The following is a 23,257-nucleotide window of genomic DNA, read 5'->3' on the forward strand; positions in this document are numbered from 1 at the left end:
GAGATGCTTCTTGAAAGAGCAATTTGCCAGCATCCCTCACAGCAATAACGGCAAGGCCTCTGCTCGAGATACCATCTCTACACTCTGACAGCCCCATCACTCATGCCCTGCTCCTGCCTCCCTCTTCCACAGGGACAGGAGTGAGGGATGGAGGCAGTGTTGGAAGCAGGAACGATGTGTTCCCACCACGGGCAGCTCCCAGCTACTCCCGTCCTCTTTTGGGTCTGGCTGTGCAAGTGGTAGCGCTGCCCTTGCTGGGCATCATCTCCTCTCTGCCCATGCAGAGGTGAGGGGTGCTGGGTTTGAGCAGGGGAAGCAGGACCAGCTCTGGTGCTGGGTGAAGGCTGGTGGCCCATCTGCCCTCTGTGGCAGGGACTTTGCAGTCTGAAGTCTCTTCCTCCAGTGAACCTGTCAATCCTGCTGGCAGCCAGCACCAGGAAGGATGAACAACTCCCCCCAGTTTCTTTCTCCTGCCTGCCTCCCACCTGCCCTCGGGCACCCAGCTGGATGCTCCTGCTCCTCCTATTCCCCTGCTTTGCCTGGCCACATTTCCTCAGTGAGAGCAGATTTATCTATTAGTGGCAGAGGAAGACGTGGCTTGGCACAAATCCTTCTCATCAGCTGCTGAAGCAGGGCCTGCCTGGCACCAGGTGGCAGAGTGGGTTGGGCAAGTCAGGGGGTGGGTGGGCTCCCGTGTCCCCCACACCCAGGAGAGCCGACCTGAGACACCCCCAACTTTCCATGGGTTAAACCTTGGCTTTGCAAGCAGAGGACAAAGCTGGTAACTGGATTGCAGGGGACCTGAAAACCTCTCTGACTGGGTTTGTGCTTTGGTAGTAGCTGTACTCTGCTCCAGGCCAGGGGATGACCCCATGGGGGACAGAGGGACAGGGTGCTCATGTGTGCAGCCCTGGCCAAGCAGTGCCACCCTGGCACCTCCAGGTGACAGTGGCTTCCTCCAGGTCCCAGTGCTGATCTACCCAGAAAAGAGCCTTGCTGTGTTACAGGACTGCAGCGGGTCCCCAAGGTGGGTGTGTCCCCAGTCGTGACTGACCCTGTGGTGACATGCCAGGGAAGGCTGATGGCCTCACACCTGTTTCATATGTGATGGTGTGATTGATGTCAAGTTCCATGAAGAATCTGTGACCTAGCACCAGCTCCAGCACAAAGGAAGCCCTGGTGTCATCCTGGGCCCTGGTTTTGGACGTAGTGTGACATTCCCATCCATCCCCTGTGCTGCGGGGGGATGAGCCCACGTGCTGACTGAGCATTGTGGGGTGCCTGGTGTTCCCCATGGGCAGGGATATATGGCATGGTGCCCTCCCCCAATGACTTCTGCAGTCTGGTCACCGGGCTGAGTCACAAGAATGGCATCTCTCTGATACAGGGGGAGGCAGGGAGTACAAAACATGCCTGTGTGTTTTCCTCTCTGGTGCTTCCCTATAGGTGCCTGAGGATGGGTGATGCTTCTCATGGGAATGGGAATCTACAAAATTCTCCCCTGTGCCCCACTTTTCCTGCAGTGCCAGGCACTCCAGTGACCTCTTTTGCTCCAGGTACTTCATTTCCATAACTCGGAAGCAGGTGGGGCTCAGGGAGAAAACAGCCCTCCCACCTCGATATTTCTTCTTTAGCCCAATGCACCTGCTTCCCCTGGGGAGCCTGGGCAGGAGGAACCCTGGTGAAACTGCCTGGCACCCCAGAAGACCCCATGGGAGCGGCAATGATGCCCCAGAATGAGCAGCCCCTTGCACATCACTGCCATTCTCAGGGCTTCTGGCTGAGCAGCAGTGGGTGAGGACTTGCCCAAGCAGAAGCCCTCCCCGTGTCCCACTGGGACAGGCTCCCTGCCGAGGGCCATGGGTGCATGAATCCCAGTTGCAAATCCCTTCAGTGTGGTGAAGTTTTTTCCCTCTTTACCCCCAAATCCTGTCGCCTCTCCTCGAGCAGGATGATTCTGGGTGTGTAGCAGAGTCTGAAGGTGCTGTCTCAGCCAGCGCTGTCTCTCCTCCTTGTGCAAAGCCCTGTGCCTGGCAGAAGTAGACCCTTGAAATATTTGGAGTCCTACACCTGTAATTCCTCCCTTTGCCCGTGCTCCTGCCTGCAGCACCATCCCTTTATCGCTTTCTCTGTGCAGAGGAGCAGAGACATGAAACTATTGGGGAAAAAAAAAAAAAAAAAGGCATGCAGAAAAGCGCTGTGGAAAAGCAGAGCAAATTAAGCAGAGCTCTGATCTGCTTGGGTTTGTGCTTGCCAAAAATGCACCATGCATCTTAATTCGCTCTGCTGTTCAGCTCGCACTCACTGCTCTCCTGATGCCATTTCGGCGCTCTGAGCTCAGCCTTTTCAACACTTCAGTCTTCCTCTTTCAGGATTTTTTTTTTTTTTTTTTTTTTGCATGTCTGATTGCAGAATCTGCTGCAGGAGGGAAGGGGAAGCCAGGGGAGGGAGGACGGGAGCCCCGACCCTGGGTGCTCCTGCCTGCGCTTCCCGGCAGCCAGCTGGGTCCCCAATGCATTTTTTAGGGGTTGGGGGGTGCATCTTTTCTTGAAAGTCCTTCCTGGGTGCTCTTCAGTCGCTTTTTTCACACCCAGCCGTCTGATCTGCCTCTCGCTAGGATCCTCCAAAGAAGAAGAAGAAAAAAAAATTTAAATTGCTGTAATCCACACTGGCTTTTATTCTCTTCCAGTTCAGTTTAATCTCTCTTTCCTCTCCACCCTTATGTCCGGGTTGGGGGAGGAGGGGGAGAAACCCACCCAACAACCAAGCGAAAGGCAGCATCGTCCTCCAAAAGAGCTTGGGAAAGCAGGAGCCGAGCCAGAGCCCCTCTGCTCTCCCCCACCAAAAATTTAACCCCAGCTTCAACTTTTCCTCCGCTCCCGGGGCTGAGCTGGGCTCCAGCCGTGGGGTTTTTCCCCTCTCTCCCCCCCTCCTCCTACACTGGTTTAAGCGGAGAGGGAGGGGGGTGGGGAATCCTTTTTATTGCGGAGCCCGGCTCTCTTTGCAAGCCTTCCTCCTCCTCTTCCTCCTCCTCCTCCCCTGCTTTTTGTGCCCACCGCAGCAGGGCTGGCCAGGCCGGGGGAGGGAAGCGATGGGAAGGGGAGATCGCCCCCTCCTCTCCCTCTGTCTGTTTTTTTTGCAGGTGTGTCAATTTTAATTCTGCCCAGTAGGTGGGACTTGGTGACTTTCGCACCGTTTTTGTTATTTATTTATTTCCCCGGCTGCTTCTCTCCCTCCCTCCCCTCCCCTCCCTCCCTCCCCAGCCTCCCGTTGCGATCCTCCGGAGCGGCTGCGGGAGCGGCGGGCGGCCGGGCCGGCATGCATCCATCCCCGCCCGCGGCCGCGGCCGCTGCCCTAGCGGGAATTACAGCCTCTCCCAGCCAGCTGCCAGCATGATTTCATCTGCTGGAGGATTTTTGCATCTGATCGCTTGAGGTTTTGTTGTTGTTGTTGTTTTTTTTTTTCTTTTTCCTCCCTCTGTCTTTGTTTCCTTCCCCCTTTCCCCCCCTTCCCCTCCCTCCATCCCCCCTTTCCTCCTCCTCCTCTTTTTTAGAAGCAGCAATCGGAGATGGATGTCTCTCTTTGCCCTACCAAGTGCACTTTCTGGAGGGTATTTTTGCTCTGGAGCATTTGGGGAGACTATCTGCTTTCGGTGCTGGCTTGCCCTGCTAATTGTCTTTGCAGCAAGACAGACATCAATTGCAAGAAGCCGGATGATGGGAACCTCTTCCCTCTCTTGGAAGGGCAGGATTCAGGCAGCAGCAATGGCAACACGAGCATCAATATCACGGACATCTCAAGGAACATCACTTCCATGTAAGTGGGGTTCCCCCCGGGCTCCCCTCCCGCGGCAGGGTGCGGGCTGGGCTGCCCGTGCGGAGCTCAGGTGCCCCCGGCATCGCTGCGCTGTCTGGGCTCAGCCCGACTCCCCAGGCAGAGGATGCGGATCCGGCTTTTCCCTTACCCCATCCCCCCCCAAAAAAACCCATAAAAAGCCCAGCAACAGTTTGGCCAAGGCTTAAGAGGAATAAAGTAAATGAGATCTGATTCCTTAGCAGGAGAGAGAGCAGCAGGCAAAGATGCTAAAGCTGCTGCTTCCTTTAACTGTTTGCTTCTGCAAGGGGAACGGGGACGCCACAGCCACACACCGCCACATATTTACCCAAATTGGGCAAGAAAAGCAAGTTCTGAGCTGTTTTTTCTTTCTTGAGACTTTGGATCCGGTTAAAATATCATTATTTTTTACATCCTCACATCAGAAAAATACTCTCTGCCCTGGCTGAGTGTATCTGGGGATCTGCGGTTTTGCATTTTTAAGAGGAGGAAAAAAAACCAGGACAGTGAGATGTCCCTTAAGTAGCTTATTTAATTTGCATTGTTATAATTTTGTAACTCGTCGTGGTGCCACGATAGGATTTGTGCGTTTTAGGTTCGGGGTGGTGGCGGTGGGGAGAAGCATCGGAGCAGCGAGATATTTTTAGTTGAGCACTTTGCGTTTGTTTGCATGCTTGTTTATCTGGAAAATCAACTTGAAGTTGCATTATCCTTGTTTGGAGAGGCAGTTAGCAAAGCCCATGTTAATCTCATCAGTGTGGAGTCGAGAAAGGAATATATTTCCTTCTCCTGAATCCATCATGCTCTGTGTGTGTGTGAAAAAAAAAAAAAAATTCCTCACTGCTTCCAATCTCTGCTCTTTATTTTCCAGTACATTTTTGGGTGAGATGAACTCTGAGCCATTTCATTATTCTAATGCTAATTGAAATGTGAGCATTTAGGGAAATGTAGCCCCCAGAGCAAGTTGCCAGTGGGAGTTGAGCAGAGAAGAGGTGGAATCCTTTATTCTGGCAGTTAAATGCAGCAAGGTTTGAAATGAGTAATGGAGGGTTATTATTTTTTTTTTTTTATCACCTCGATGGCACGGTTGCATGGAGGGAGAGGGCTTTGGGTCTCCTCCTGAGGCTGTTTTATTTGGTCACAGTGCAGTTGCAGCAGAGCCATGGAGTAATCGCAGTGCCTCTTTCGCAGCTCTGCTCATCACGTTTGCTGGGTAAAGATGATGGGAGCTGCTTTCCCTGCTTGCTTACAGGTTGATGTGATGCTCAGGCAGGTTTTCAGCAGGTCACTGACCCTGAATCTCCAACTCTGCCTTCCCCTTGGCAGCAGACCTCCGTAAAAGCAGCAGGAATGGGGAAAGTAAATGGGGAAGCTAATGCAACGCTCCCCTTCCAATTGCCCCATATTTATCCTGCATTGTCGTGCTGGAGTGTTTTCCCTGTGATGCTGGAGGGATGAGGGTGATGCTGGGGAAGTCAGAGAAACTCGTGTTTTTTCCCTGTGCTCGCTGTTTGTTGTGGTTTAGTTTTAACCCTTTGGGGGCCGAGGAGCAGGAGGAAAGGCTGGGAAGGTTTGGAAGCCACCAGCGTGAGCGAGTGTGCGTTGTCAGACGCACAGACATCTGAACTGCTGTGAGAGGTAGTATTACACGAGTGCTTTGTGCCCAGAAAATGTCTTTACTGCTTTGAAAATGAGAAATGCTGATAAGCAGTCCGTAAAAAGGAGAGGGGAAAATAAAATCCAAACGGACAACTCCAGAAAGAGATACTGGGTATTTTTTTTGGAAAGGAGATTCTCTTGAGTTGGGGAAGGAGAAGAAGGTGCCAGTTTTTGCTGGAATTCGTAGGCATCTCTGCTTCACACTGAGCAAAGCACATTCCTTCACCCTCTGCATCGCTGCTGGACCCGTGCCTCCCTTTTTGGGCTTGGGAGGGCTGAGGCACAGGACTGGCGTGAACTCCAAAATGCTCTCAGGGGCTGAGACTGAGCACAAATGAAAACTTTCCACAAGGGTCTGTGCTTACTGGGAAGGCAGCAGTGGTTTGTAGTGGATGCTTATGGGAGCAGAGGGTTGATTTGTGTGGCAGGGATGCTTCCCAGCAAAGGAGCCGCTGCCGGGAGCCAGGGCTGAACCACATTCACGCTCTTGTGCGGGAGGCATCAGGTCCTGCACCCTTTCAGGCTGATGTCAGGCCTCTCCTTGCCAGCCCTGACATCATGGATGTTGGGGTGAGGGTGCCTTGAAGCCCAGCCTGGTCATCGCTGAATCACTCCTGGCATGTGAGTCTGATTCAGCTGGGCGAGGATCAGTGTTTTCCCCCTGCTTGCCATGCTCACCGGGGGCTTGGCCTCATTAGGCAGCTTGTGGGCAGCCAGTGGGCAAAAGCACCTTCTCCCAGTGGGCTGGGGGCGAGCAGGGGAGGCTCAATCCTGTCCCTGTGGCTGGGGGATGCAGTGCCCCAGCTGGAACCTCCCCACAGGCCCTGGGGAAGGTGGTGGTCGCTGCTCCATCTTGTTGCTGGCGAAAAAGCAAATGGAGTGTGGGGTGGTGAAACAACCCTGCGACCAGGCACAGCCTTATTCACTTCCAAAACAGAGCTCAGCTTCCAAATCAGGGCTTGAGTGTTGCTGATGAAAGACTGCCAGCACTCATTCAGAGAGCTGGCTGAAAAAACCGATTTGAGCCATTTGGAGGGCTTGTCCATCTTACCCCCTTGAGCCAGGGCAAGACCCCTCCAGGCCAGCCCAGCCCAACCTAGCGCTGGGGACTGAGCCATCAGGAGCTTTGGGTTATATCACTTCTTAGTGGCTGATGAGGCCCTGTGAGGCGAGGACAACAGAAGAGGAACAGGGGACACCCAGCCTGCAGTGCTGCTGAAGGAGGCTGGTGGGGCAGGCCAGCCCTGTGGATGCCCTCACGGTGGTGCCCCACCATCCAGCCTCCTGTTGCACCCCTCAGTGGAATGGCCTTTGCTTCAATTGCTGGTGCTTCTGGCTTCCCACACATCCTCCTTTTGGCAGAAGTCAGGGCTGGGTGGTTCCTGCCCTGGCTGGGCTGGAGGGGACAGTGACACACAACCTTCTTGCAAATCCAGGTGGTGCCAGGTCAATGGTCAGGCAGGAGAAAGGCAGGAGGTTCCTGCCCTGAGATGAACGAGGAGGTTAGGTTGGCTGATGTCCCTCTGCCCTTTCCCAGCATGCCCAGACAGCTACCCGATTTTGGGTAGCATCCCTGGAGATGTGACTCTGCACACAGATCCCTCTGAAGAGCTGCCAGCAGCCCTGTCTAGCCAGAGAGCCAGCTTGGACCTGGCTGAGAAGGCCCCAGTTTGGAGTCGTGCTCTGCACTTCCCCCTCCCAGTTTCAGGAGAGGGTACCATGGGCTTGGGGTATGTCCATGCCATTGCTTTTCCTGCACAGCTGGGTGGCCTTTGCTGTGTCTCCAGCCACGTGTGACTTACAGGGACGCTCAAGCTCCCCCCAGCCCATCCTCACCCCTGCGACATGGGGTTTTACTCACTGCAAGACCAGATGCACAGGCAGAGCTTTGATCCCAGGGCTGCTGTGGCACAGAACCCCATCCACTCCCACGTGCCGAGCAGCTGGCGTGTTTGTCACCGTGGGTCCCCAGCCCTGGCACAGTGGGGGCAGCCGTGGGGCTGGCTGGCACAGGGGGCAGCCAGGGGGCTGGCTGGCTGGCACAGGGGGCAGCCGGGCTCGCCTGCACTGCCGCGTGTCGGGGTGACGGCGGGTGCTGCGTGCCAGGGGCGGGCCGGGCCGGGGACTCACCCCGCTGGCAGCGTGGGCAGCGCCTGCGTGCGCCGGCACCGAGCGTGGGGAAGGACAGACGGAGGAGTTTGCCATCTGGGCCTCCCTACTTCTCAGCTGTTGCTATGGCACTGCAGAGATGCTGCTAGGCAGGCGGTGGTGGCCTGCGTGTGTCACCCCTGGGCTCCCTTGAGGTAGGGAGATGTCCCCGGTATATAAGGCCTCACTCTTTACCCAGCCTCACCAGGGGAGAATTGGGGTTCTCATGGTAGAACACACTCGATGGCTGGATATTCAGGTTGTATCTGTGCAGCTCGCAGCTGCTTTCAACAAGGTGAGATGAATTCAGAGCAACCCAAGAGGAGGTGGCTCATTGTGGAGCACAGTGGGATGAAGGATTTTGGGGTCTCACCTGCAGGGGCAAGAGGAAACCTCTTGCTCCCGTCCGTAGACAAGAACAGCATCTTCATTCTTCCTTATCAGGCTATCCCACCAGTCTACGGCAGCATGCGCTCCATCCCGTGGGCCTGGCTGGGGGTGGGAGAGCCACGTCAGCGCTGGGAGCTGTGGGGGGACCGGCAGCGCAGCCCCCACTCGCTGCGCGGGAGCTGGGAGCATGTGGAGTGGGGGAGAGCGAGGGGGTGCTCGGAGCAGCAGCACCCCTTCCCTGCTGGTGCGGGGAGAGCCGAGACACTGGGAATGCTCGTGTGTGCCCATGTCTGGGAAGGAGGGAAGAAAGAAAGGGCAGGACTCTTCCTGGCAGGGCTAGAGGGAGCAGAACTTGCACTGGTGACCCAAGCAGCCATGAGAAGGGCTCCTGTGATGCTCAGATTATTGACTGCTCTGCTTCAGACAACAGGCACAAACTTTTCCCCTCTCTGTGAATCAGCCATGCTGTGCCCAGTGTGCCTCGTGTACTACTATTCCCCCGAGATGAAGGGCTCTGCATTCCCAAAGTCTCCCATCTTCTGGTCCCAGAGGCTTTGGCTGCTCCAGAGACCATCCAAAAGGTCCCTAATTCAATCCAGCTTGGATTTGCAGGACCTTTGTTCATGCAGAGCATCTATCCTGAAGGATGTTAGGATGGGGGAGGCAGGTGCAGCACCAAGCTGTGAGGACAGAAAAGGGTCCAGAGATATTTGGGACAAGGAGTTGGGCTGAGATATATGGTCTTGATGCTCTAGAGGTGATTTAAGACAGGAGAACTGAGCCGTATCCTCCCTCTTTCCTGTGGGCTGGCTGTTGGCTCCTTGCCTTGCTCTTACTGTCTTTCTCTCTGCTGACCAGTCCTGGAGAGAGGCACTTTCCTGGCACAGGTGATGTCAGGTATTTCTTCAGGAAGGAGACAGTTTTGATGCCTGCCAGCACCTCCCAGACTTTTTCTGAGCCAAACATGGGGCCTGAGCTGCTGGCCTGACAGGAGGAGCTGGTGGCCCAGATGATTTCAGGGTGGATGTGGCATCTCCCATGTCCTTGTGTCCTGCAGGTTTTGGGGAAGTCTAAATTAGTTCTGACTGTAGGCTTGTCTCCTTATAATTGGAAAGGTGAGACAGAGGTGCTTCAGGTCTAGGATGGATGTTTAAAGGGAGTGAGGAGGAGCTGCCTTGCTGTCCTTGGAGGCTTGGAGAGGTGTTGCCTCTGGCTAAGGGCTTTTGTAGAGCTCAGGAAAAGCTTTCTGGGTCTGCTTTATATTATCAGCTCACCTCTGTGAAACAAAGCATCTTCATGTGCTGTGGAATGAGACTGCTCGAGGTCTCCCACAGCCCTGTGACCATCCATGCACCCAGCAATGCTGGGCCCTTTCAGGGAACTCCCCAAAGAGTCCCTGAGATGTCCCGTGGGATCACCTTTGGGGAGCCCTGGAGGTAGATGGAGCTTGGTGGTGCTTCCCTGTGCCACCCTGGCACACCGGCTTGTCCTGCTCAGTGAAAAGCCCCTGCTTGGTGTTGTCCAGGAGTTTATGGCTGGATTTGGTGCATCCCATTTAGGGGGACTGCTGACAAGTGGGGAATAAACCAAGCCTTAAGCCTGCCAGGCTTCCAAAGTGAGTGTTACTAGTGCTTGTAACTCGGAGTGTCATTTACCGGGCTCTGTGCGATAGCAGTAGTTCAGTGTTTCCTGCAGAGGGGGTTCCGACAGGCTGTGTAGCTGCTTTCCAAGCAGCTGTGTTTGACAGCAGCCTGTGGGCTCTGGTCTGCCCCAAATCCTCCTGCTCTCCCCTCGGCACCAAGGGGCGTGCAGCAAAGCTGTCACCGAGGAGGTGCTGTGGGCGAGTTCGTCGCCCAGAGGCTGCACTTCGTGCCGCGGTTGGGCATCGCAGCACTTTGTGCCCACAGGAGGAGATGAGGGCCAGCAGCTCGCTCACCTCACGTGGTTCTCCAGGTTCCTTGAGAGCCGCGCATGCAGCACCAGCACCACGGCGGCAGCGCGCTGTCCCCGTTATCCCCCAAAGACGACACGCTCCGGACTGAGGCTGTGGGTGCAGGAGCGCTGGCAAACGAGCATGTTCCACATCCGTGGATGCTCCACAGCGCCCGGCCGAGCCTCCACCCTGTGCCCCGCTGGGGCGGCCGGAGCCCGGCTCGCTCTGCCCGGCGCATCCCGGCTCCTCCGCTCCGCTATTCCCGTCTAAAGGCGGCTGTGCCGCTAGAGGGCAAGCGGCAGCGCCAGACAGCCCGGCTCCGGGATGCGCGATGCGCGGTGCGCGGGCACGGCCGGCTCGGAGCCGCACCGGAGCGGCGCGGGGTGCGGGAGCGCCGGGGCTGCGGGGGCTCGGGGGGCAGGGCACCGCCTGCTCGCTGTCACGCTGAAAGCCCTTTGCTCTGGGTGCCCGTGCTGCTGAACCCCTCTTGGGCCCTCACCTGCTCCCTAATTCGGCATCCCCATCCCTGCGTGGGCACCCACTGGTGTCGGGTGGTCCCCTAGGACCCGAGTGAGTTGCTGGGTCATGGCTTTCTTCTCTGTGCTGCTGCGGGAGAGTGTGGTCAGTGCACCCCCACCTACCCACAGCTCTTCCACCAGTGCTGCAAGATACAGCCCCAGCCTGTCTGTGAATTGAGGTGATTTGCAGCTTTTTGGCGGTATTGGCCCAACCGAAGCGGGTGCAGTGAGAACCTGTTGCTGGGCAAGAGGTGCCTGAGCGGGGTCATGACCTACCCTCTGAGACCAGCTTCTGGCTGTGATCCTACAAGGAAGCTTCTAATAGCTCTGTCCATTTTACTGGTGGGGAAGCTGAGGCACAGAACAGTGGTGGGACTGGCCTGCAAGAAGCAGAGTGAGGATGGAGGTCCCTTAGCCCAGCACTGGCCAGGGTTTAGGGAGAGGCCAAGCATGGAGCAAGGGATAAACAAGGATGTTCTATTGGTCCTGCTTTGTTTAGCAGACATGAGAGAGGTCCATGGAGAAACCCGGAGGTAGTGGCAAGAAGACACAGACTGAGAGCTGTGTTTGGAGGCCTCCAGGGTAGGTGCAATATTCTTTGCTCCTTTGATTAAACCTCTGGATGGAGGTCAGAGAGCTAAAGAGGCCTTCTCCAAGGGGGGAAGGCTGAGAAGAGCCTGCTGTGAGACAGAGCAAGGGTGAGTGGGGGCAGGAATCTGGTCTTGGCCCTGTAACATCCTCTATGTGTGGCTCCTGGGATTGTCTCATTTTCCCTGGCAGCTGGGCCAAAGAGGGGCTGGTTATTTCCAAGGGCTGCCAGCATGATGGAAAGGCTGTGACACCCTGTGGTCCTGCAACGCAACAGCAAATGGACCCCCAGCACCATGGCAGGGGCAACATTTTGTTGGATATGTGTTGGGGAGTGGGTGATGGATCACGGGTTAGAGCCATGGAACAGCTCAGGGCCTGGGCTTAAGGGGGACTAAAATCTCTCTGGACTCCCCTTGGAGCACTGCACTGAAATCACTGCTACTCCACCAACCCTGCTGTGCTGTGTCCCTGGGTACCCCCATCCTCCACATACCACCCGGCTTCCACACCCCGAGGGACTGGGGGCCTTCCACGTTTCCCTCTGTGTGAGACCTGGCCTGTGCTTGCCTGCAGGGTGGCACCAGGAGAACATGTGTTTTTAGCTTGTTTTCATGTGCTGTAGCAGTTGAGGAGCTGCAGGAGAAGCCAGAGCCATGTGCACAGCCAGCTTTCCTCCAGCTGCCACCCAGTGCTTTGGGATGGTGGATAATGGAGCCTGGTAGTGACCGTGCCCTTCCTGTACCCACATGTGACATCACTCCCAGCGTTGGTCTGCCTAAATAACAACTGCCTTTTTAATTAAAAACACAAGTCCCAGCAGTGGGGCAGAGAGGTCAGGAAGGGTTCCCAAGGGAGTTTGATAGCACAGATGTGCAACTTGAGGTGCTGTTCTTGACTACAGTGGTGTTGAAATGACAACTAAACCGTCTTGGGATCGCAGGGAAGGATGCAGGAGGATGCTGACCCAAGCGCTACCCGCCATGCAGCCTCTTGCCTGCAGCTCTCCTACAGCTCCGTGCTGGGCTCAGTTGTGCTGGGAAGGGGACAGGGCACTGGTGCCTTTGCTGGCTGCTCTGTGCTGTCCCTGGGGACTGGGAAGTGGGTGGGAGCAGATGTGAACATGGTGCAATCCCCATCCTTCTGGGCTGTGCAAGGCTGTCCCTTAACTAGTTCTCACCAGGAGGTTCCCACTAAGAAATGTTAATGTGGAAATGCTCAAACAGATGCTGGGAATCTGAGCACTGCTGAGGACCCTGCATGCTCAGGGGTTTGCCAGGATAAATTAGGAACATGAATGTTCAGCTGAGCTGCAGCAATGCCAGGCTCTAACTCCTGACCCTGCCGGGACATGAAGCCACATGGGGGAGATCTCGGGTGCCTGCAGCTGCCGACTTTCCTTCTGCTCCTGGAGCAGCTCTGGCCTCATCCCCCATCCCATGCTCTCCATGGAAATGCTGTGCAGTGACCTGGGCTGGGAACAAGGAGTCCTGGCTCTCCAGCCTGTGATCCAGCTGTGCAAATGCTCCCTTGGGCTGCTTGCCCTCCTCCTGCCTGCTCTTAACCCAGGCAGACAAGGCCAGCTTGGGCATCCCTCATGTTCCTCCCAGTACGGATGGGATTGCCTGTGGGGAGCTCTGTGACTTGTGTGGCTGGAAAAGTCTCTCTTGTCCTCAAAACTCTTTCCTCCAGGATGTGGACGGGTGTTCCTGGGGCAGTGAGGTGGGTCCTGGCTTTGTCTGTCTCATGCCTTGCTTGTGCTCTCCCAGCCAAAATACAATCCCAGGAAAAGTAAGGTGAAAGTCCCCGAGTCACTGGGTGGCTGCTGCTGAGCAGCCTGTGGAACAAGCAAAGTTCAGTGGGACACAGGGCAAGGATGCTGTGTGTTCCCAGCTCCCCAACTTGCTGAGAGCATCCCTTCCTCCTGGGGCTCTCTTTTTGCCTGTTCGGAGAAGCTGAATGTTGCTGGGGACTATTTCCTCTTTTGAGCCTCACACGAGCTCTGGACACATCTGTGCTTCCAGCCATCTCACAGGCTGTCCCAGACTCTGCAGGAGAGAGGGCAGAGCAGCAGAGAGCTGAATCAGCATCAGAGCAGCTCCCTTGGGAAGTGCTGTGCCCCCCATTTCAGGTCGGGGCAGATGCTGGAGGGTGTCCTTGGGAGCATCAAAGCAAAGCCTGAGCCCGAGGAGTGTGAGCCGCGTACCTGCACGGTGCAAGGAGGCCAGCTGGGCAGGGAGGGGCAACAAGGAGCTCTGCAGGGCTGGCACTGTGGGGGTTAATGGCAAGGTGCAGGATACAGCTGGAGCGGATTTGGGAGAGGCAGAGCCTAATGAGGCTGAAGAGGTATCAGGTGGGAGAGCTGAGCTGTGGGTGTTGAGGGCTGTGTGTGAGGGAGGCAGTAGTCGCTGCTCCTTGCGAGATGCTGCGTGTTGGTTTTGAGAAGAGGAGCTGGAACAGGGAAGCTCTCGGGTAAGAAGCTGTGTGGGCTGCCTGTCCTGGCTCTGGGCAGTTGGGAGGGATGTGGGTGTCTGTGGCTGGTCGCTGCAGCAGCCCTGGCTGCCGGTGTGCTGGTGGGCTGTGGTGCTGTGTGTTGGTGTCCGTGTTCCCCCCAGCACTTTGTGGGTTCATCCTCTGGCCCTTGGGAGCGCAAGCCCTTGGCTCCTGGCTTGTAGCTGAGATCCCATCCCAGGGCTGAGAGGAACCACTGTGGGCACCCCTGCCTGGAAATCCTCCTGGTGCCTTGTCCTGCCTGTGCTCTCCTCCAGGACTTGATGGCTGAGGTGCCTGATGCTCCCAGCCTGGTGTTGCTTCATGTTGCCAATAAGCCTTTCCTTCCAGAAGGGATGGTGATGGGATCCTCGAGCTTTGCCCCAGGCTTGTCCCCAGACCCAGGCACACTGCCTAGCACCCACCATGTTCTGGACTGCCCTGGCCCTGAGGGAAGGATACCTGCCTTCCAAAAGGCATGGGTAGCATAGATTTATTTATTCAGAAACTTAATTAGCATCTTTAAATATTAAATAGTAAACAAACCGCGTCTAGTGGGATCAACATTTACAAGCAGGATTTTTTTTTTTTTTTCCCCTCCTCTCTGGGACATGCACTTGTTTTTTAAGTGCTTGGGGAGGAGCAGCTGTGTGTGGGCTCTGGTTGATGGGTGAGGGATGGACCCACAGCACTGCTGGTGAAGGAGGGGGAGAAGACAGGGATGAAGGGGCAGGAGGGCTGGGGAAAAATGGGGCAGAGAAGCAGGGGTATGTGTCTGGAGCATTGATGTCGGGAAATTGCAGAGCTAAGTGCTGGATTTTGGCATTTCCTGCAGGAAATTCCCTCCTGCCCAGGCAGGTGGAAGGGGACAGGCAGATGGAGGCTCCTGCCTTGGCACAGCTAATTGCAATCAAAAGGTGGTGGTCCCTGCAAGGGGAGGTGGTTTGCAGCTGATCTGCATCCTATTATCTCTGAAAATGGAGGCCTGCCTGGGAGCAGATTACACTGGGGGTTATTTATTGGCAAAGCACTGTACAGTTTTAATTTTTCCTTTTTGCTTATTCAGGCTTTAGCTCCAGAGGAAAATAGCCTGGGGTGGCTTTGAAATGGATTCTCTCTGCCCCATTAACTTATTCAGTGAGTTTAATGGGCCTTTTTTTCTCTGAGCCTTGAAGCCATCATTAAAAGGCAGAGATTTATAAAAGCAAAGATACTCCTGAGCTTTAGTCAAACTTTGGGGGAGTGGGAGGGGGGCAATGGTGGTGCTGCTGTCTGTGGTTCTGGTGATGCTGTGAGTTGAGTGTTGCTGTTGTGCCTCTCTGGAAGCTTCACATGGATAAGAGGACGAGCTTATTTGGGGTGCTGCCCATGTGTCTCTGCTGAGGATCTGTGGGATCAGCTGGGCTGGGAGTGAGTCCTCACCTGCAAACGATGGGATGTTATCCGGGCTCCTACACATTGGGATGTTGCCTGGTGTGACCTGTCTGGGCTACAAAGCTGCATCTCTCCAGGCTGACAGAGAGAAACTTCTCTTGCTTTGTGTAGGCTGCTCATAACTTTATTTTCACCTCTTTTATGCTGCACCAGGGCTGGGCTGTGCTCAATGCTTTCATGGGCATCTGTGGTCAGTGCTTGGAGCTGTTCCCCTCTGTCCCTCTCTCTGACAGTGGCATGAGTCTTACTGCACCCCTGTACCGAGCAGCCCAGGGCTGCAAGAGGCTGGGTGTCCCCTGCAGGGATTGCACTTGTTTAGCATGTGGCCTGCTCTGTCTTTTACAAAATAGAGGAGTGTCTGGAGAATGAGACTGAGATGAAACGTCTGAGTGAACTCCCCCTTTCTTTGGCTCTTCTAGGATCAACCTCTCCACTTCTTGTTCTGAAAGCCTCTTTTTGGGGAGTAAACACAGGAGCATGCAAGGTGTGGATTGGCATGTCACTGGGGGTATCCCCCTGTTGGCAGGGCTGAGGCTTTGTTCCCCAGGCCATGATGTGCTGCGAATGTCACTTCTGGAGGGGCAGCCTGTGCCTTGTACTGCTGACAGGAAGCAGTGGCAGGGAAGAGCTGGGGGCAGCAGGAAGTGTGTCCCAGCTCACTCCTGGACATTAAGTTGAGCTGTCACCTCCTGGGGTGGCGGAAGCCAGCCATGGCATGCTCCAAAGTGATGATGCCACAACATGGTGGAGTTTCTGTGTTGGGACAACTTTTCCTGCTTGCAGGGTGAGCAGACCAGGTGTAACCCTTGTGTCTCTGAGCCCAGCCTGTCTCCTGCCAGCTCACAGATGCTGCTAGGAGAGCCAGGGCTGGGAGCTTTGTGATAGCTGGAGACCAAAACACGCTGCCACCCCTCATGTTTTGCACTGTGTGCTTGAGGATTGCACCCCTCACCAGCCCTGCTGCAATTCAGGAGTGGGGGGAAGATGCTGTGGGAGAGGGAAAGGACCGGCTTGCCCATAGTGATGTGCTGAGGGTTGCATGCGTGGGGCCCACCCCAATCCCTGACTCCTGCTGGGTGCCAGAAGCAGCTGGAAAATGGGACTGGAGAGTGGGTGACGTGATTCGTGTGTATCTGTGCTGGTGGCCCTGGGGCTGGCTCACTGCCCCCACCACGGGGTGGAGGGACAGCAGCCCCGACCCTGGCCGCCTGTCACCAGCCTGGCAGCCACGTCCTGGTGGCGGGAGGAGCCTTGGCAGTGGGAGAAACGCTGCCTCTGCCAGCAGATGAGCTGGATCAGACCCTGGTGGGGAGGGACTGTGGGGCTTGCCAGGAGGAAGGAAGGGCCTCCAGCTCCAGGAGGAGATGTCTGAGGGTTTGTTTGTAGCCTCCCTGGAGGCACTGACCACCAAGACTGCCCTTGGAATACTGCCCCGGGGCAGTGGTGGGACAAGGACACGCTGGAATGACCCTGAGGTTGTTGTGGCCAAGCAGAAACCAGCTTCAGTATGCAGCCATGCTGGGAGAGGGCTGGTTCCCCATGATGGCCTGTCTGTGACCTCCAGAACAAGGGGGAGGCTCCTTGGAGATCCATCAGCTCCCACATCCCTCCCCAGGTCACAGTGGTCAGGAGAAGGAGATACTCATTTCCTAATAAAGACCCATAAAATGCACTTCTCCCCTGCCCCTGTAAATGCTTGCATCCCCTGTGCCACCTGCTGTGTAAATTGCTGCTGACCCTGTAAATCACCCTCTGCTTTGCTCTGCCTTCCCTGAATCCAGCCCTTCCTTGTAAATCCTCTGTTCCCATTAGTTTTCCTCTGCTGACCCCCCTTGCTCTGCCTGTGCTGTAAATCCTGAGCCCTGGTGAGGCTGGGGTAATGGATGGGGCGATGGAGGGCAGCTGTCCCAGGATGGGTTAATCCCTCCCGCCAGCTCCTTCAGGACTCAATTGCCACTGGGAGATGGTGGAGGACATTTTGCCCGGCTGCCTGCAGGGTAGGTCATCCTTGTGCTGCGAGCAGGGCTGGGCTGTCATCTTCAGCTGGGCTGCAGCCAGCTGGCTGTAAACTGGAGGGTGTTGGTATCCCAGCCCTCAGCAGGGCTCCTGGGGATGGCTGCTCCCCCAGGACACATTTCTGATATGTAAAAATAGCCGGAGTCAAGAGAAAATCTCCTTTTATCCCTTGAGTGCTTGGGGTCATGCCATAGCTTAGCTCCGCCACGCCCCTGTGTAAGCTCCCTTCAGTGGGCACTGAAGGAGCTGTGGGCAGCAGAGGTCCCTTGTGTAAGGGAGAATTGTCACCTGGGCTTCTGCTGGATGCTGATGCTCTGAGTCTTGAGTTGCTGGGATGACCATGCTGTGCTCTTTTCCTCTGGAACAGCACGTAGGAGCTGAGGCAAAGGGTCTGACAGAGACCTGACCTGGTGGAGGTGTGGGAAGCCAAACATCAGCTCTGTGCCGTGACCTGGGTGTGCCAGGGGAGGTGTCAGTGTCTGTGGGAAGGCTGTGTCTGCAGCTCATGGCTTGTCCTCGATACAGGCTGGTAGTGCTGCTGCTTTGCTGTGGCTGGCTGGGGTGTCCCGAGGGTATGCAGGCAGCTGGCACCCAGGCAGGTGTTATTTGGCGTACAAATTACTGAGTCTTTCTAAGGCCTGGTGAGCAGAAGCCGGTGACACTCCAACACAGCTGCCTTTTTCCTCCTGATGAGCAGGAGGGAGTGACACCCTGAACTGCAGGAGCAGCTCTGCCCTGCTCCCACGGAGGTCAGTGGGACACACAGCAGTGGATGCACAGTCAGAGTTGGGATGGGGTCACCCGTGGCAGTGTTTTGGGATGGTGCTGTCTGAAAAGCTTCTGTGTGAACACAGGACTTAGAGAGTTCTGCTTGGCTCACTGGGGAGGGAAATGCTGCAGGAGATCTGAGTGCCCTATGAAGTGGCTTTCTGAGTACCTCAGCCCTCAAGCTATGAGTGGGAAACTGGGGTAGCAGCCTAGAGCAAGGGAGTGCAGCCTTTCCTGCCTTTCTCTGCAAGCCCCAGGCCTGGAGGAGCTCCTCAGCTGCCTGAGTGGTTCAGGGTTTGGTTTACAGAAGTGCTGGCCCTGACCCAGCATGGACTGTGTGTGTCCCCTGGAAAGGTACCGACCTGTGTCACCTCCGGCTCAACTCTCCCTGATCACCCCGGGTGTGGCTGCCAGAAGATTTGCAAGAAAAACGTGGTGTTGCTCAGGCTGACTGATTCAGGCATTAATATTAACTGTTGGTGATGCTCTGCGATGGACCTGGGCTTGACCCAGCTGGGTGTTTCCTTTAGACCTTTCTCTTGATGCCAAACATTTTTTTTTAATTAGTTTTCCTCCTGTATCTTGTGTCTGAGTTGTGTATTAACACTGGGCTTATTGATGCTACTGTGCTCTGGCTTTGGAAGGAGGATGGAGGAGATGATGAGTATGGTGGGAGCACAGGGATGCTAAACAGCAGTGGGAAAGGCAGGGGGCAGTGGAGGAGAGCAGAGGCAGATTTTCAAAATCCATATAAATAGCAAAAATAAATTTCCAGCAAACACTTCCAGTCCTGCAGTATTAAGAAAGTGAAGCACTAGAGGATAAGGAAAGCATGAGCAATAGCAGCAGGGATTTAGAAAGAATAAATCTTGCCAGACAAACCTGATTGCTTTTTCTTTTTGATGGAATCACAAAATTAGTGGCTGAGCAGAACGTGGAAATCCTAATATATTTGGATTTAGTAAAGCATTTGATATAGTGTCTCACCAAATCTTACTCTCAAAATTAGTTCAGTTTGCCTTGGATACGATGCTGCCAAATGGACTGAGAACTGGCTAAGGGCCCTACACTTGTAATGATGGGCTGTGTTTGGGGAGAGGGGGAGCTGTGGGAGCAGAGCTACGACCTGGCTATTCTCACTGAAAAAATGCAAAGCAACAGAAAAGCCTCAAAATAATAATAAAAAAAAATATCCAGGAATGTGGTCTCAGTTTAAGGCACCTTATTATGGGAATGTTGACAAACTGGAGAGAGTTCAGAAGTAAAAAGAGTGGGGGAAAAAAGGCGTCAGAGGGGTCAGATTACCCGCAGAGGGAGGCTGGGGGCTGAGAAATCCCAGAGCTGGAGGCGTTTCAGGGAGGAGCAGGTGGAGGCCAGTGGGGCTGGGATGGGTGTTTGGGACCTGGCAGGGAGCAGCACCTCAGCAGCGCCTTCGCCCCCGCGCAGCGGAGACTCTCTGAGCTCCCATTTCACGGCCCTTTCCAGATATTATCGGATAAGCAGGGAGAATATTCACCGTGACTGTCAGAAAGAACATCCCTGACCGGGGGAGCTGGGCACGTTTCCTCAGGGAAAATCTTGAGTCTTGGAACAAGCACGAGGAGATGGCCCTGGGTGTTTTGTGTCAGTAGATGGAGATTTTTTTTTTTTTTTCCTGGACTTGGATGGGAAGCTGAGAGCTGATTGTAGCTGCTTTGAGGTGCTGCCTCCTGCAATATTTATCTGCACCTCACAGGCATTTATTTATCATTGGGGAAAAGGCTGGGAAACTGCTGGTGGCAGCTGGAATGCAGACATGTCCCTAAGGCAGGATGGCCAAGTCCCTTCATGTTTAAAGCTTCTGGAAACGTGGTGACCCTCTGGTCACCTTGCAGAGGAAGGACAGGACAGCTTGATGCTGCTCACAGGATTTTGTGTGAGGAGTTGCCTGTAGAAGCTGGGAAGGATGAGGTCTTTAGCAGGCTCACCCGTGAAGCTGTCTGTCCAGCATGCTGAGCTCTAGGAGTCCTGCAGCACTCAGCTGGAGCCTGGGAGGGGTGCTGAGTGTGCCGAGGCTCTTGGCATAACTGCGAGGTTCCCACAAGGTGAGGAAACCCATGGCTGTCAGCGATGGCTGGGTTGGACCATTTGGGTGCTACCAGGGCTATTGCCCCCACTGCCAGTGGGATGGTTGGCTTGAGCCAGGCTTTTCTGTTTGCCTTTTAAAGCAAATCTGTGCCTTTTGACACAACTGCAAAGAAACTTTCGGTGTGGGAAATATAGCTTGCTAGAGGGAATGTCCCTTAGTATAGGGAACAGCCACCCTTGTGAGCCAGTGTGGTGAGAATTAGAGGGGATGAAACAGAGTTGGGGAGCAAAAAAGCTCCCCAAAGCCATAGAGCAGAGCTTCCGTGAAGGGCTCCTAGAAGGTGGGGATGGCCTTGTGTTGGTGTGCTGGTCTCCCTGTGAGAGCACAGGGTTTCTTCAGCCCCCACATGTTCCTTCAAGCAATCCCCTGCTTTGCATTTCTCCCTGCCCAGAGCTGAGCCTGCTGGGATGGGGCTGAACCAGGCAAAGTTTGGGAGGTATTTTTAGCTGTTCTAATTGTGGCAAATAAATGCCATTCTTACTTGTTGGGATTGAGCTATGGCTAAATCACAACTAGTTCTAATGACGATAATTACCGGATTTCAATATTTATAGAAACGGGTGCTTCCTTCGTATTGGCAGATGCTGCTGTGCTCTCACCTTCACAGATCGAAACCTTGGCTCATTATTGCTGCACCTATTTATTTACTTGCACATCTTTTAACCCACAGATGACAACACATGAGAGATCTGAAAAGATACGGGCCCAGTGCAGACGTTGTAGTCTTTGGGTAGCAGCTGCAGGATGAATAGGGAAGCACCTCCTGAGGGCCTGTGGGTTGGATCCTTGCTTTCTGGGAACTCATGAGAGGTGTTCTCAGGGCTGCAAGCTTGCCTGGTTCTGCCAGGGCTTAGCCCCAAGGGGTGGCTGTGGCTGTGCATATTTTTGCATGCATTAGAGCAGTGGATGCTGCCTGGGATTCCTGTGTGCACCAGCACACGTACACGCTGGAACTGGGACAGAGCTGAAAGGTGAGGCTACAAAAACAGCTCCAGTTCTGTGATGCTGGAGTTGGAGGAGCTTGTGGAAAAGGCTCTGGGAGGCTCCTGCCTGCAGCAGCTTCTGGATGTCTTGATTTAGCAACTTCACTCTCCCCTCTGGTACTGCAGAAGGGTGGGCACCTTTAGGAACATGTGGGTGCAGAGCCATGCATTTGGGTGCTACATGTGCCATCCCCTAAGCCTGGGATGGAGGTGCAGATCCCCCTGGGCTGTGTCAAACCAGCCCTGTCGGGTGATCGCAGCCTGCGGGTCCTCGCTGGTATCCAGCCCCATACACCCATCGGGTCTGAGACTCCCTCCTTGAGCAAGGTGTAGAAAAGATTCACTTATTCAATTTGCTATCTCTCCAGTGCCACATAAGCTGTATTGATAAATTAATCTTATATTGTTGTGACTAAACAGCTCTGCAATTTTTTACACTGTGCAGTCTAATCTGTCTTGACAGCTGTATCATTAGTTTATATTTGTTGTAATCTTATTCACTGTGCTGGCTGTGGGGAGTTTTTATTTGAGGCGCTCTGCTGCTGTGCAGGCAAAGGGCACAACTCTCTGCTGGGCACCTCGGGGTGCTGTGAGGTGAAGCTGGGGTACACCTAGGCAGCCACCTGGGTCCCCTGCCCAGGAGTCAGCCCCAAATTCTGCTCTGCTGCCTCACAGCAGAGTCTTCCTGGTAGCAGCACCCACATTTGGTGAGGCTGACTGGGCCTCACCAAAGCATCCCTGCTGCTGTGGTTTTGATGGGGACCTCCAAGCTGGTGTAAAGATGGAGAAAATGTGGATGTTGGAGGAGCGGCCTCTTAAGGCATCCTGAAAATTCTGCTGTGTGATGAGAGATAAGTTGTTTACTTAGTCCATGGTTTAGCTTTCTGTGATACGGAATGGTCCCTGCTCTGTTGCTGAGGTTACCTGTGGGTCACAGAGGATAAAGGGACTGTGGGGGCTGGGACTGCACAGTCTGTCACCCAGGCCTTTGGAGATGTTGCAGGAGGGATGGTGATATGTGCTGGCATAGTGTCGTGAGTTGGAGGTGACAGTGGCACAGAGTCATGGGTGGCTGACTGCTCCCCTGGCTTCAGCCTGGGTTTGTTGTTCCTGGTCCAAGTGGGGCTGATTCAGGTCCCTCTGCTGATTCTGTAAAGCCCCTTTGCTTCACAGGCAGCTTTATATGCATGTTCTTTCAATAACTTCTCCCCAAATCTGTGGAGCGAATGGTTTGGGTTAGTGCAATGAGATTTCTGCCAGCAGGGAGAATGAGAGAGACTCCCTTCCCTGGGCATGGGACAGGGGGTGGGAGGCATTTCTGCTTTATGTCTTGAACTTGCTAAGTTTGGGTGAGAAAGTAGCCTGCACTCCAGCAATTGTTCTATTATTTGCAGCATCTCTGACCAGACGTGGATGGCGCAATATCAAGCCCAGTTTTCTCTCTTGAGTGCATTCTTTTGGGAGAGCATATGGGATCTGGCAAGGTGCTCCCAAAGTAGGTTTGTAGACGTGCACCTTGCAGCCTGATGGTGCAAATTGTTCTTTAGCCCTTTCAACAGGATGGTGCCCCTGTAATGCAGGGTCCAGCTGTGCTCAGGTTCACCTGGAACCAGCGATGTGTGAGCCCAATGATGTGCCACAGCACCTCATGGTGCTGTGCTGGTACTGCCCCTGTGATTTCCCCTTTGCAGGCAGGTCTGGGAGCAGAGGGTTGGATGTGCTGTGTTACAGCCCCAGTGGCTTTGTGTAGGGCTGGTAAGGGGGGAATGGTAAAACTTGGTGAGATCTGCATGGTGGCACCAATAGTGAGTGAGGAAAATCCCTGCTCCAGGAGACAAATGCTTGGGAAAACATCTGTAACCTGCTCATGCTGAGCTTGCAGTGATGATGTGAAAGGGGTTTCACATGTGCTGGTCCATGATGAGTGCTGGTGAGGGTCTGGTCATGTAACTGCCCACCAGGCAGCTTGGAACCTCCTTGCCACAGCACCAGGTTGCACTAGAGTTAAGCTGCCATTAGTGATGTGATCTCCAGTTGGGAATGGCTGGAGACAGCCCTGGTAGTGGCTGAAAACTTGGTTTGCACTCTGCAGCCAGGAGAGCCTCCTGCTGTCATTCGTCATGGGCTGCAGCTGGTGACAAGGTGACAGAATCCAGCAGGTTGAACACAGCTACTCAGCACAGCCAGAGGCAGGAGGTGTCCGCACTGTTGGTAGAGGCATCACATAGTCCCTCTCTCCCAGCTGGGTGGGGTGATGGAGATGGGGGCCCCTGGCACTTACCCTAAATCTGAGCTTGGTGACAACTGCAGTGCATCTGCCAGCATGGCAGCGGCACCTCCCTGTGCATGGAGTGCTGCTGGCCTGCTG

At 54.7% G+C, this 23,257-nt stretch overlaps 1 protein-coding gene across 4 annotated transcripts in view; it reads left to right on the plus strand.

The window, feature by feature from the left end:
- The first annotated feature begins 3,269 nt into the window (after positions 1 to 3,269).
- The window catches only part of NTRK3 (neurotrophic receptor tyrosine kinase 3), a 219,031-nt gene continuing 199,043 nt past the window's right edge, over positions 3,270 to 23,257 (plus strand). For 2 of the 4 annotated variants that reach the window (XM_048317173.1, XM_048317176.1), the window contains exon 1: positions 3,554 to 3,816. In XM_048317173.1, the coding sequence (XP_048173130.1) occupies positions 3,569 to 3,816 (248 nt within the window). In that variant the 5' untranslated portion in view covers positions 3,554 to 3,568. Of the gene's footprint in view, positions 3,817 to 17,374; positions 17,381 to 23,257 lie in introns of those variants that run through there. The other 2 variants (XM_048317172.1, XM_048317174.1) reach the window with 2 other exon arrangements.

This window comes from Corvus hawaiiensis, chromosome 13, assembly GCF_020740725.1.
Source record: "Corvus hawaiiensis isolate bCorHaw1 chromosome 13, bCorHaw1.pri.cur, whole genome shotgun sequence".
In the NCBI taxonomy this organism is placed as follows: Eukaryota; Metazoa; Chordata; class Aves; order Passeriformes; family Corvidae; genus Corvus; species Corvus hawaiiensis.